The sequence below is a fragment of the Copidosoma floridanum genome, unplaced genomic scaffold (genome assembly GCF_036245765.1).
Source record: "Copidosoma floridanum isolate Cflo_tuat_1 unplaced genomic scaffold, Cflo_Japanese_pri ptg000004l, whole genome shotgun sequence".
NCBI classification, from domain to species: Eukaryota; Metazoa; Arthropoda; class Insecta; order Hymenoptera; family Encyrtidae; genus Copidosoma; species Copidosoma floridanum.
The window spans coordinates 41,293,123-41,305,955 of NW_028321881.1; the positions used below are offsets into that span (position 1 = coordinate 41,293,123).

General features: G+C 38.2%; 2 protein-coding genes across 2 annotated transcripts; both read left to right on the forward strand.

The window, feature by feature from the left end:
• Positions 1 to 1,616: 1,616 nt before the first annotated feature.
• LOC149375870 (uncharacterized) lies at positions 1,617 to 2,950 on the forward strand. The gene is made up of 2 exons (XM_089597239.1): positions 1,617 to 2,076; positions 2,136 to 2,950. Exons 1-2 carry the CDS (start codon positions 1,617 to 1,619, stop codon positions 2,948 to 2,950), a joined length of 1,275 nt encoding a protein of 424 aa, XP_089453365.1.
• A 19-nt stretch (positions 2,951 to 2,969) lies between these two features.
• On the forward strand, positions 2,970 to 4,042 carry LOC149375871 (uncharacterized). The gene is made up of 3 exons (XM_089597247.1): positions 2,970 to 3,083; positions 3,138 to 3,668; positions 3,755 to 4,042. The coding sequence occupies exons 1-3, from the start codon at positions 2,970 to 2,972 to the stop codon at positions 4,040 to 4,042; spliced, it is 933 nt and encodes a 310-aa protein (XP_089453373.1).
• The last annotated feature ends 8,791 nt before the right edge of the window (positions 4,043 to 12,833 follow it).

Sequence of the window (12,833 nt, forward strand, 5' to 3'; positions counted from 1 at the left end):
GGCCTCTTGCCCACAGCTGTGGTCACGCTCTACAACCCGAGTGGACGACGAGGAAGGGCTCGAGCTCTGCTTGATCCATGCTTGGAGTCGACATTCACCAGCTTGTCCACGGCTCGCAAGTACGGGCACACTCTGGAGAGATCTTCCATTGGCGTCGTGGGAGTGTCTGGAGGTGCAATAAGTTGCTCTGTTGCCCGCACTCGCCTTAAAATAATTGCTGACGACGAGATAGTTGCTGCATCAATGTGTCCGCCTATGCATTACAGCAGATCGATCTGACCACACCATCTCAGGAGCCAGGCATCGATCTCCATTCACGCTTTATTGGATTCAAACTGGCAGACCCAACTTTCTCGACACCACAAAGGGTGGAGCTCGTGCTTGGAGCAGACGTTTACGCCAAGATCCTTCTTCCCGGCCTCGTTCTCCGAGGTAGTCTCATGGCACGAGTCGTTTTTGGTTGGACTATTACCGGAGCACATGGTCAGTCTTCCACCTCAGCGACCAAGAGTTTGACGACGGTACTCGGCGACCGAGATACGTGTTGCGAGCAACTCGTTCGGCTCATGCAACGCTACTTGGCTATGGAGGAAGTCCCTCAAACAGTGCGAGTCTCTCCTGCGGATGCTGAGTGCGAGGACTGTTATGCCCAGCATCACACCAGGTCTGAGAGTGGCCGGTACATCGTCCCACTGCCCATTAAGAGTGGTAGACTCAATCTCATCGGTGGCAGCTTGATTCAGGCCCGAAGAGCCTTGGCCTCTGCTCACAGACGAATGAGAAACGACGCAACGCTTCGTAGCCACTACATCAATTTCATATCAGAATATGTCGAGCTAGGGCACATGGGTCTTGCATCAGCCGAGGAAATCAGTTCGTGCTCTCGCAAGGTCAATCATGTACCTCATCATGCCATCTGGCAGCGAGGTGACAACGGAAAGCGACTGTGCGTGGTGTTCAACGCCTCCAGCCCTACATCAACGAGATTTAGCCTTAATGATGCTCTCTATTCCGGCCTAAAACTGCAAAATGACATTTCAAGCGTCATCACCTGATGGAGATGGCACAGGATTGCATTTTGTGCGGACATCAAAATGATGTTTCGTCAGATCTGCGTACGGGACGAAGATGTGCACTTGCAGCGGGTATTGTGGAGCGCCACAGAGGACGAACCGGAGTCTCACTATATTCTCCTCACCGTGACGTACGGTGAGGCTAGCGCTCCATATTTAGCTTTGAGAACTCTCATGCAACTGTGTAAGGACGAGGGCGCAGGCTTCCCCGAGGCCGTCGACGCTATACGTCGAGACCTGTACGTAGACGACTTTCTTACCGGTGGTGATAGTGTGGAGGCAGCTCGAATTCGCAGAGATCAGATAATTCAGCTGCTCATGGCGGGCGGTTTTCCGCTGAAGAAGCACGTATCAAATGATCGACAATTGCTAGAAGATTTGCCTCCAGACGACCTTCTCCGCCCTGACTGGACACACTTTACTACCGACGGGCCCGTCAGTGAGCTGGGCATCGCTTAGGATCCTGAGGCGGATTCATTTCGATTTACTGCTCCCAAACCAGGCAAGTCTAAGACTCTAACCAAACGACGCGCTCTTGCTGAGATGGCCGGCTTGTGGGATCCAGTGGGCTGGCTAGCTCCTGTCGCCGTCTCGGGAAAGATGATAATTCAAGACTTGTGGAGAGCAAAGCTATCTTGGAATGAATCTTTACCAACTTCACACGCAACCCGCTGGGCGAAATTTCGATCAAATCTGGCCAACATTGGCTCACTCACTTTGCCGAGATGGTTTCAGTCGGCCCCGAACAGCGGCTTGCAGATGCACGCATTTGCGGATGCAAGTCGACGGGCCATAGCTGCGGCAGTTTACCTCAGAGTTGAGCGGGCTAATGAGAGTTTCATCGTGAGCCTTATCAGCGCCAAAACCAAGCTTACTCCCATCAAGAGCTTGGTTCCAGCTGAACATCCGAGGGCCAGCATGACCATCCCACGCTTGGAGCTGAGAGCCGCTTTACTAGCCGCGAAATTGCTCGGGACGGTAGCTACTGGCTTAGACGTGCCAAGCGATCGGCATTTTCTATGGAGTGACTCTATAGCACCGTGGTGGACTGACTGAGCTCAGACGAACCGGTCGGCAACAGTCTAGTCAACAACTACATCGAACACATTCAAGAGCTCACTTCCCGTAAGGCGTGGCGTTACGTGCCCACTGGCGAGAATCCAGCCGACATCGCAATCAGAGGCGCTTCACCTATTGAGCTTCAGCGGAACTTGCTCTGGTGGCATGGCCCACCCTGGCTGGCGTTCCCCCCTGATTCGTGGCCGGCTCCGCTCGATCAGCAAAGACCTTCCGCTGTCTCAACTGACTACGAAGAAGCTCATCAAGTTACCGTTTGTTCAACTGTATTGGAAGCGCACCGCGCGCCCTTTGAGAAGTTTTCGAGCTTGTGCCGCCTTCTGCGGGTTCTCGTTAGACGCCGTCGCTTTGCGCTCTTAGTCAAGAGCCGAGTAAGATCTCCAAAACCCGTTTGCTCAAAGGAACGGGACAAGTTTCTGCTGGCCTATCGGGCTCCGATTAGAGCTCACGAGTTGCAGAATGCATTCTTGAATTGTGCGAGAGCGAGCCAAGCTCACTACTTTGCCGCCCAGATCGACACCCTGAAGAAGAGGAAACCGATTCCATCGTCAAGCCCTCTTAATCGTCTGGACGCATTTCTTGACGACAACAATGTGTTACGTGTCGGTGGCAGTCTCCGACACTCTCCCTTGCTCTTTGACGAGAAGCACCCTCCGATACTTGACTGCGCATGTCATCTCTCGCGCCTTGTCATGGAATGGGCTCATATCCGAGCACTACATGGCGGCTTTCGTTCTACCTATGGTCACGTCATGCGCCGAGCGTGGATCATTCATGGTGACGCCACGATAAAGCCATGATAAAGAAGTGCGTCCGCAAATGCGTCCTGTGTGCCAGATCCATGGCTCGACCCATAAGTCAATTTATGGGCAATTGCCGGCTGCTCGCGTGACGCCACCGCCTCGGCCATTCAGTAAGACTGGTGTTGACTACGCTGGGCCGTATCAGATTCTCCGATTGAAGGGGTGAGGCATTTCATCTTCAAAGGACTATGTCGCCATTTTCGTCTGCCTCTGCACGAAAGCCATTCACTTGGAGCTAGTCGGTGATCTCACCACAGCAAGCTTCCTCGGCGCTTTATCTCGTTTAGTTGGCCGACGAGGAAAACCAAAGGAGATCTGGAGTGATAATGGGACGAACTTCCATGGAGCAGATCGCAAGCTTCGAAAATTGATGGAGGAGGCCGAGCACAGTTGGGATTCAGTGGCTGAGAATCTCGCAGCGGAGGGCATCGATTGGCACTTCATTCCTCCTGCGGCTCCTCACTTTGGAGGGATGTGGGAGGCGGGCGTCAAGTCTATGAAGTATCACCTGCTCCGAATCGCCCAAATGAGGCGCATGACTTACGAGGAATTCTCGACCCTGTCAGTCGAGATTGAGATGATTCTGAATTGCCGGCCCCTTGGTCCACTCGCTGGAGACACTGACGATCTGGACGTCCTAACTCCGGCCCACTTCCTCATAGGAGGCCCGCTTACTATAGTCTGCCCGGTGCTGAGCAAGACGACAACTTGGATCGCCTGTCCCACTGGAACCTAGTTCGAGGTGTATGCGATGCACTCTGACACCGATGGGCTAAAAAATATCTAAACACGTTGTAACAGAGGGCAAAGTGGACGAAAAGGCGTAGAAATCTCGCTGTTGGTGACGTGATACTAGCCTTGGACCCCACGCTCATTACATCGACGGGCAAATGGCCTCTCGGTCGTGTGATCGAGGTCATCCCGGGTAACGATGGTTTGGTGAGAGTCGTCAAAATAAAAGTCGCAAGCAAGGAATACACTAGACCGATCGTGAAGATCGCTCTTCTTCCGATACTCGAGGAGCCAGTCGAAGCCTCTGGCGTTTATAAGCAGCTCGACACTGTTCTCATGGCGGGCGGCGAAACATAGATTTCACGGCGGGCGGCCGAAGCATAACTAGGGGAAATTGTCTACAAAAAATTGGTCCCAGGGACAAGGCGGGTGGTATGTTCCGTCAGCAGCCGGAAATGATGTCAAATTAGGCGCGGAGAAGCGGCGATAGCAGCGCCGGAAGAAAAGCTGGCAGACGAAAAAAAGAAGCTAATAAAGAAGGCAGAAGAAGAGTTGGGCAGTGAGCAGAGTGTCGTCGACAAGGAGTTTTTCCGTTGTTCTTGTTTAATCTGTTTTTTTTTTCTTGTGATCACGAATCTCCTCGTCTGTCCTTTGTACTGTGTAAGTAACTTAGCTTAAAAAAAAACCTCTTGTAATGAAATAAACCTATTCTTGTGTGTCGAAAAAAAGTGATGTTGTTACAAGTTATTATCCCGAGTCCAGCCCGCCCCCAGATCCAGCAGGCTCTATCGAGCCGCTGCATTTTTGCACACTATAAAAACTAAAGACACATTTATTCGATATAGCAAAGAATCTTATATTCGTGACTGATTGGACTATCAAGATAGACTCCAAGAAAAATTAGGATTTCTTTTAGAGGAGAAGTATATTTAACTCGTATTTAAGTGAAATGACTAATATTACATACAATTTGCATTGACTTTTACCCCATGCTTTTTTTTTATTGGATCCCAATTTTTTTCCACTGATAAGAATAAACACATAGTTGAACATAATCTTTTTTTCCTTTGTAGGAGCTTCGTTATGCTTAAGAGACGCACCAATCGAAAAAAAAGAGTCACAATCGATGCCAAAAAAGGATTCTCTTTGCATGACCACGATAAAAACTAGGGCAGTCAGAATTTACTAGTGAAAGGTCTGACAGCAAGTTGACTTAATCTCTAAAAGTTATTAATCTTATTGTGATAAGAAGTAATTTCCGACGAAGTAACAATTAATCTCATTTTTACTGACTTGTATAATCAAAATAATACTAGTTTGTTGGTACTATTCATAACCATTTTTAAATAATAAAAACAGAAAAATTGTGAAGTTTTTATTAAGTTTATTTTTATTTTATTTTATTCGCTTATAATATGACAGTTAACAAAATATTTTATCATTATTTTTTATCATGCTTTTAATTTAACTCCTAGTTTATTGTTTAAAAAAGACCCTTTCCTGATTGTTCTTACGATTTTCGATGTCCCTCTATTATCAGATATGTATATCCGGAAAAGTATCGACCACGACGATCCATCACCTACCCATTACCATTATAACGCCACAAATCACGGGCTGACAAATAAACACATGTATGCAATATATGATTTCTGTTCTGCTCGCACGTCTTGACTTCTTTCTCCTACTTTTTTAATAAATTTATTGTAATTCTTGACTTTGATAAACAATATTTTATCATTCAATCTGAAATAAATAATTTATTTTACTAGGTTTTCAATTTCATTTCTTATAACTACATTTATAAAAATTGAGTTGCTATTACGGAAAAAATCAAACCAAAATCGCTGGTCCCTGAAACCACTGCCAAAGACGTTAAGGCCTCAAACGTGTTACGTTCGATATATATACATATACACACGAGTTTTTTCAGTACCAGTAGAAGTATACCAATGTTAGAAATTTTTCTTTGCTGGTACCGGAAAAACCTGTGGTAGGCAGCGGTGAATGAGTGTAAGTAAAAGATGGTAGGTGCCACTGATTAAATTGGATCTTATCCCTCTCCGTGTAAATAAACTAAGAATTACAGCCAAAATTTATGCCACTCTAGTACCGAAAACGAATGATAATAAATAAATGTTCAGAAAAATTACTATCGGCAAGTATTCTCCTTTGTAGGCGGATTCATTCGCTTAAAAGTCGATTTTGAACGATCGTAGATAAGTTCCAACTATGTCACCAATGTCAATTTAATTTTTTACCGACATAACTCGTTATGATGAGACAATATCGTAAAAATACTGTGTATCTCCACCAGTAGTGAAGTTGCTTGACTTTGGTGAGATTGGCGGCAGGTATTGTTTATTTGCCTCATATGTACCACAACTCTTATTTCAATACCTGTGCGCTTTTTTCGGCCTAAATTTTCAAAGGTGGGGGAATAGTAAAAAGAAACTAGAAAAATAGAGAAGAAAAGCGAAGTTAGTCGAGTCATACTAATCTTTGATAAGTCGGGGATATTAGCTAGAGACGTTAAAGACACGCCCTACTTGTCTCAAGAGGTTCCAATAAAGTTACTTTAACCACAATTCGTTCTTTTTTTTTTTAACCAAGAAAGTCACGTCACAATAGTATTTTTATAAAAATGTCTTATGAGAGTCCATATGAAACAGATCCAAGTCTAACTATACCAGTAGATCCTGACAACCCAAATGCAGGAACGTTAGCAGGTCATCAGATTATGTCTCCCAGCAACACTTTCCAAGATGCGAGGCAGTTGGAGATTAAGCCGATATCTAAGGATGACCCTCGCATTTGAGCCGCCGATAATAATAAGGTAAGGAAATGATCAATCATAGATAAATATCTCATTTTCTTTATACATTTCTCGAAAAATCAATGAAGTGGCGTATTTGTAGAACACCCATCTTCAGAAAATAGATTCTACTACATTTGTCTCGAATACGCTCAACGTCAACGTAAGTACGGAAGTTCTTTGTCCAAGTCTTTGTCTGGTTTTACTTTTTAAGTATTAAATCTTTTTTATGTTAAATGTTTGACTACAATTAAAAAATTATGTGCCGACTAGTCTTATGCTCTACTTTCTCAGGAATTTTGATGAACCAATAGGTATAAATAAAAATTTTAACCTGTTGGATGTTTCATAATGCTATTTTATTTGCACGTATTAAAATTATTTTATGAGAAACAAACATGTTGGTTCGAAAAATATTTTTAATTTTCAGGTCAGTGGTAAATCTATTTTAGTTACGGGTTCCAAGAAAGTTGAAGAAGGTGAGAACGAAAACGCTACCCGAGAAATTACCGTAACGTATGACATCACGGATGAATATGATTCGGATAAGGTTGAGGCGTGGCTCGACTCGGACAATGTCTTGTATTTATATGTTCCAGCTGTCGATAAATAGACTGTGATCGACATTAGAAACGTCGATTTATGGTTACAGTAATAAAAGATAATGTACAAAAAGAAAATAATAAATGATGCCATTTCATAATCTGATCTATTTTATTTATGAATAGTCAACTAAAATACTTTGAGATCTCATAGTTTTTATCATATTAATACAGGGATGAAAATAAAAATTTAAATACTTCACAATATGAGTGAAGTAACACATTTATACAGTTGTCGATTTTCTTTCTACTTATGCAGAGTACCATTTTTTTTATCTGCACTCAATAGAGATACTTATAGTTGGAAAGTCTACTGAAAAAATACCCGTAAATCAGTAGGTACCGTAAGATAATTTCATATAAAATTTACTCTTGATTAAGTATGTTCTTACGAATGGTTTCACAGATTTTAAGTTATTTGACAAGGCTGAAACGTTATGCCAAACAACAGCTCCAGAAAATATTTATATGCTAGACATAACATAGTTATTAGATACTTAATAGGAAACATCTGCTTCGGTCATAAATTGATTTTTTATGAAAATAAATAACCAGAATACCCATAAAAAATAGTATTAATGGAATTTGAAATATTAACTATTTGGCAAACATTTTGGTTTCTTTTCAGCTACTCCACTTTGCCTTTTGCCACATATAATTGACAGTGACAAAAAGTGTCCGTTATTACTTATTTTTCTGCAACGTAACTCCTTTAAGTAACATCCACCAAACAATAAAAAGTATCTTGTTAAGGTTGATGTAAGCTAAGCTCATTGATATTATAATTTAATTTCGTAAGAATTAAAAATTATTAATTTTTGAAACAAAGCACCTTACAAGAAAATACCTTTTTTAATATATTATGTAAAATATGATCTAAGTCAGTGAAATATAAGATATTATACTATATAATAAAGAATTTAAAATTGAACTCAGAAAAACAAAAGTATAGTTAAAAAATAAAAAAAAATGGTGGCTTTTACTTTCAACTTAACGATTTGTCAATGCAACGAATAGTATATTAACATGCACACAGTGAACAACTGAGAATTTCTTGACCAATTAAATTTTAACATGTAAACATTTTATACGACGTGTAAACACTACTCATAAGGAAGTTCAAATTTTAATCTTATTAGTATTTGCTTGTAACAGATGAACACTATTTTTTGTAATTTTTCTATCGAACTCATGTTGAACTTTGTGTCTTTGTATTTGTTAAAAAAAAATTAACTTACCTTTCTTATCCTCTCCCATATTCCTTGGTAAATAACTAAATTCAAATAAAAAAAATTTAAAGGAAAAATAAAAAAGATACAAAAAAATGAGCTAATATAATATGTATTTTAACATTTTTATAAAAATTTACAAACTCATTTACTGCATGACAAAACACTTACTTTGATTGAACATTTATAATTAATTCAAATTTGATGAAAAAATATATGACTTTAAACATTGTTACCTACACATATCGTACTGTAGAATAAAAAATACATTTATAATAATTATATTTAAAAATGATCGAATCTTGACATATTTTATTTAACTTTTATAAGTGAATTGATTATGTGAATGATAAATAATTTTAAAATGTTCTTGATTTATTTAAAAAATGTTTTTTACATAAAAGTCAATGCGCATGCATATAGAGCGCTTAAAAAAAAATTTATTTGAGCTTGTAAGAGTTATGGTTTGTCTTTCTTTTTTACTTCAGTTTTCTGCGGTTTTATCGTTTTGCATAAAACTAGTCTAGCTGTTACTCTTCCGATTGTTTTCTCTTTGTTACAAGGACACTGGGTTTATATAAATGAACAACGTCATTGTAATTAAGGGTAGTGTCTGTATTCGCACCTATTCCTTTGACTTTGTGATTTCGATCTTTTAAGAAAATTATAAATTAGAAAGCAGTTTTTTAAATATTTTAAAGCAGTTGTCGTGAGTTATTGTAGTAAAAAGATACTATAAACGCAAATTGCACATCCTAAAAGTATTAAACAATAAATTTTAAGTTGTTTATTATGTCAGCAAAAACATATTACAATCTTCTGCTACGTAACGGTTTCCTGGTTACTTGAGAATAATTGTTTTGTTTAAAGTGTTTGAATGACCAAGTGGACTAAAAATGGTCAATAGGAAATTAGATATATGCTATGATTATTTTTGTATCTGATGGCTCAACTGGAGTTTAACATGACATTCATTTTTCAATTTCAGGATTTCCAGATGCTTCTTCGTTCGAAGGCCCTGAAGCGCTCGGCAAATTTATAATTTGTTTTATTGTTTTTTGGATGCCGTAATTTGCATTTGTTTGTTTTAAATTCGTTTTCGCTCTGTTATATAACCTGGTGGTAAAACAAAAAAGTTAGTTAACAGGTGAAACTCTTGACGATTTGTACCAACATTTAAATCTTTTGATAAATCATTACATGAATCTAAGATCGTCTTATTACGTTTTTGTGTCAACACCACGATTGATAGAGCCTTATGTTACGGGAATGGTGCCTTGAAAAGCTCAGATCAGATAAAGACAGGTCGTAAAAACCCCAATTTTCATTAATTCGTGTACATAAGAAGTGTGAGGGCTCTAATTGGCTAGAGTCTTTCCTCTCTGGCTCCTCATTTTCAGTTCTAAATGAGAACGAATACAGAGACTATATCCATAAATAGTACATAACTCACTTACGAAAGGGGAATAAAGAAAATCTGAGATGACAGACATTTGATCTGAAACTTTCTGTGTCCCCTTCTATAAATTATATTCAAAGCATTTTTTTCCGGTGAAGCAAGATTAAGCTTACTTCTTTCGGCACAGTACGTGGTGAACAACTTTGTTTCACTGTCACGTTAGGTTTAAAATCAGTGAATTTTTCATACTTTCAAATAATACCAATATATTTAAAGAAAATACTCACAAGTATAGTTTTTATCGTATTATAATAGACCTTTGATCGATGATTAAAATAATTGAATGTGTTTTTCAGATACGTGAGAAACTTCTGTAATACAGTTGTCGACATTGCCGGATTCAAGAAGCACTTTTAAGATAGAATTATTTAGAAAGAAACATTTCCCGTTTTGGACAAATTATCCTTGCGCTGAACTGAAGTATGATGAAGTCGGTACTACAAATTATTTTTCTTGTTCGTTAAAAATATGGGCCTTCGGTACAAGTTTACCAGTATATCATTCACAGCAGTTTTTGGATCTACGGCATCAATTTATCTGGTCATTCAATTGTCATCGTGATCCGAAGAATGAATTTGCTTTGTCTTCAACTTTATTGGAAAGCGAAAAATTTGCGTTTACTATGAATCACATGAATACAATCTAGTATTTTTTTAAATTTACTATTATTAACGGAAGGCTCCAACTGGAGTGCAAAAAGAAAAGTTCATGTAATTTTGCACCAGGAGTGACATCGTCAATTTGGTTTATAGATAAAAGCCATCTAATACGCAACGATCTCCCCATTGACGGAATGCTGTTCATTCAATGTAATATATCTGTGGAAAATCGATTTAAAAGTAAAATGTATGAAAAAAATGCAACGAAGAACAATCAAGTTTAATTTGAAACGGATGGTAACCTTTCATTGCTGTTAAACATTAGAAAATTTACCGATGTGACCAAAGTTACCCGCACTCAAGAGAAATTCGAAACCTCACAACTGATGTTAGCGTCCAAAAGTACAGTGTTTTTGGCAATGTTTAAAAATGATATGAGCAATAAAGGAGAAAACGTTGTAGTAATCGATGATTTTAGTGCAGATGTAGTGAAAGAAAGGTTGCACTGCATGTACATTGGCAACATGGAAAACATTGATAAAGTTGCACACGACTTACTAATTTGCGCCAACAAGTATTGCATACAAGGGCTGAAAGAAAAGTGTGAACGTTATCTGAGTACCACGTTAATACTGAATAATGTTTTGGATATTTTGTTGTTTGCAACTTCACACAATTTTAATCATTTGGAAAATAAAATGCTCGAGTTTTTTAATGCTCATCGAAAGTATGTGATTGGTAGTCCAAAATTCAAAGAACTGTCGAAATTTCAACCTGCTTTGCTTGTTGATATTCTTTGCAAAGTGTTACCGGTCAATCCAAACTAATATGTATATGACTGTATGCTCTACAATTTTGTTCCAAATTTTTGTTGTAATAGTATAATTAACAATCAAACAAGAGTACTTCTTCCATACCAATTTAAGGAAAAATTGTAAAAAAAATTATTAATTATACTGTAATATCGAAAGAAAGGTATGAAAAATTTTTTTTTTCAAATAAAATAATAATGCAAGTAGTAAATATTTTAAATTGTTTAGTGCGTTATTATTGTATTGATAATTATCATTATTATAATTGTTATTATTATTTTTGTTGTTTAATAATTTTACAGTAAAATGTTCAGTATCTCGACTGATGTTCTAACGCTAATCATTTTATGTATAAGAAATTTGGTATAATTTATGAGGCTTGTTAATAAGAAATAAATCATAAATAATGAAATAATACTCTTACAAAATTAAAAAAAATAATAAAGAAATTATAAAAATAATAAACAATTCACGATAAATATAATGGAAAATTGTATTGGAAAAGAATGTATACGTAAATGATTTTTTCTTTTCGTGGCTGTATTTTTTAAAAATTATTCTTACTAAGCAAACATTTTATACACTTTTTAGGTACGAAGTATTCGAAAAGAATGAATTATAAATAATGAAATGATATTTTTTAAATATAATAAAAATAATGAAGAAATTATGTATACAAATTTTTTTATGAATACGTTAAATTTTTAAGCAAATAATTTAAGTAATTGTTATTGAGTGAATTTTCATCCTTTATAAGACGAGATAAATAAAAAAAGAGAGTGTTTGGAAATAAGGCTGTACATTGGCTTTAAATAAAATTGTTAAAATAAAAACAAAAAATATGATACTCAAGCAAGCCATCAACGTTCAACTTACCTTACTTACCTAAATGACTGACGGTCGGTGGACTACTACACGTTTCACAACGTAGCAAATCATTTAAACCGAGCCGCGCACTAGACTGTACGTCACAAGCGAGCCAGAGCATATATCTCTGACGGCAGCTCACAATTTGTTCCTTATATACTAACTATACACTTTTTTCGCCACATGCAGGAGCGAATTTGAGAAACAAGTGTCAAATCTAGGACTCATTGGGAAGATTTGGAATGAATGCATCTCGATGAAAACTCGATTTTACAATTTAAAACCAACTTTTTTCGTCGTATTATCGTTTAGTATTTTATAAAAGATGATTATCAGCCCTTTTTTTGAAGAAATCAATACCACATGCCCCCACGCGTTCGAAGATGCAACCAAGTACTATCGTGGCATCGAAGCGGGAGATTGAATTAGCCATAACAGGCATCGGGACTAAAAAAAGGGGCAGAGAGCGGATACCAACAAGCTTCATCATCATGACTTTTGAATACGTATTCGCAAATATCCAAGTATTTTTAACAGTCCAAATATGCTTGATACAACACTTTAATGTGACCGTAAAAGTTGTATTATACGGTACGATCCATCCGTTACCAGTAACTCAGTTCCCTGGTCGTACCTACAATAGTATTGACTTTCCTTTGTTTATGTAGGTAACGCTAACAAAATGCTGTAGTATACCTATATATGGCAAGGCAAGTCAAGACATAATGTGGTTAAATATCGACAGCCAATTAAATCATGGTTTAA

Coding starts and splice junctions, on each gene's coding strand:
- LOC149375870 (XM_089597239.1), top strand. CDS start 1,617: ATGGCCGGCTTGTGGGATCCAGTGGGCTGGCTAGCTCCTGTCGCCGTC. Junction 2,077..2,135: donor TACTGGCTTAGACGTGCCAA/GCGATCGGCATT, acceptor GACTGAGCTCAG/ACGAACCGGTCGGCAACAGT.
- LOC149375871 (XM_089597247.1), top strand. CDS start 2,970: ATGCGTCCTGTGTGCCAGATCCATGGCTCGACCCATAAGTCAATTTAT. Junction 3,084..3,137: donor GTAAGACTGGTGTTGACTAC/GCTGGGCCGTAT, acceptor TCATCTTCAAAG/GACTATGTCGCCATTTTCGT. Junction 3,669..3,754: donor GCAAGACGACAACTTGGATC/GCCTGTCCCACT, acceptor ACGTTGTAACAG/AGGGCAAAGTGGACGAAAAG.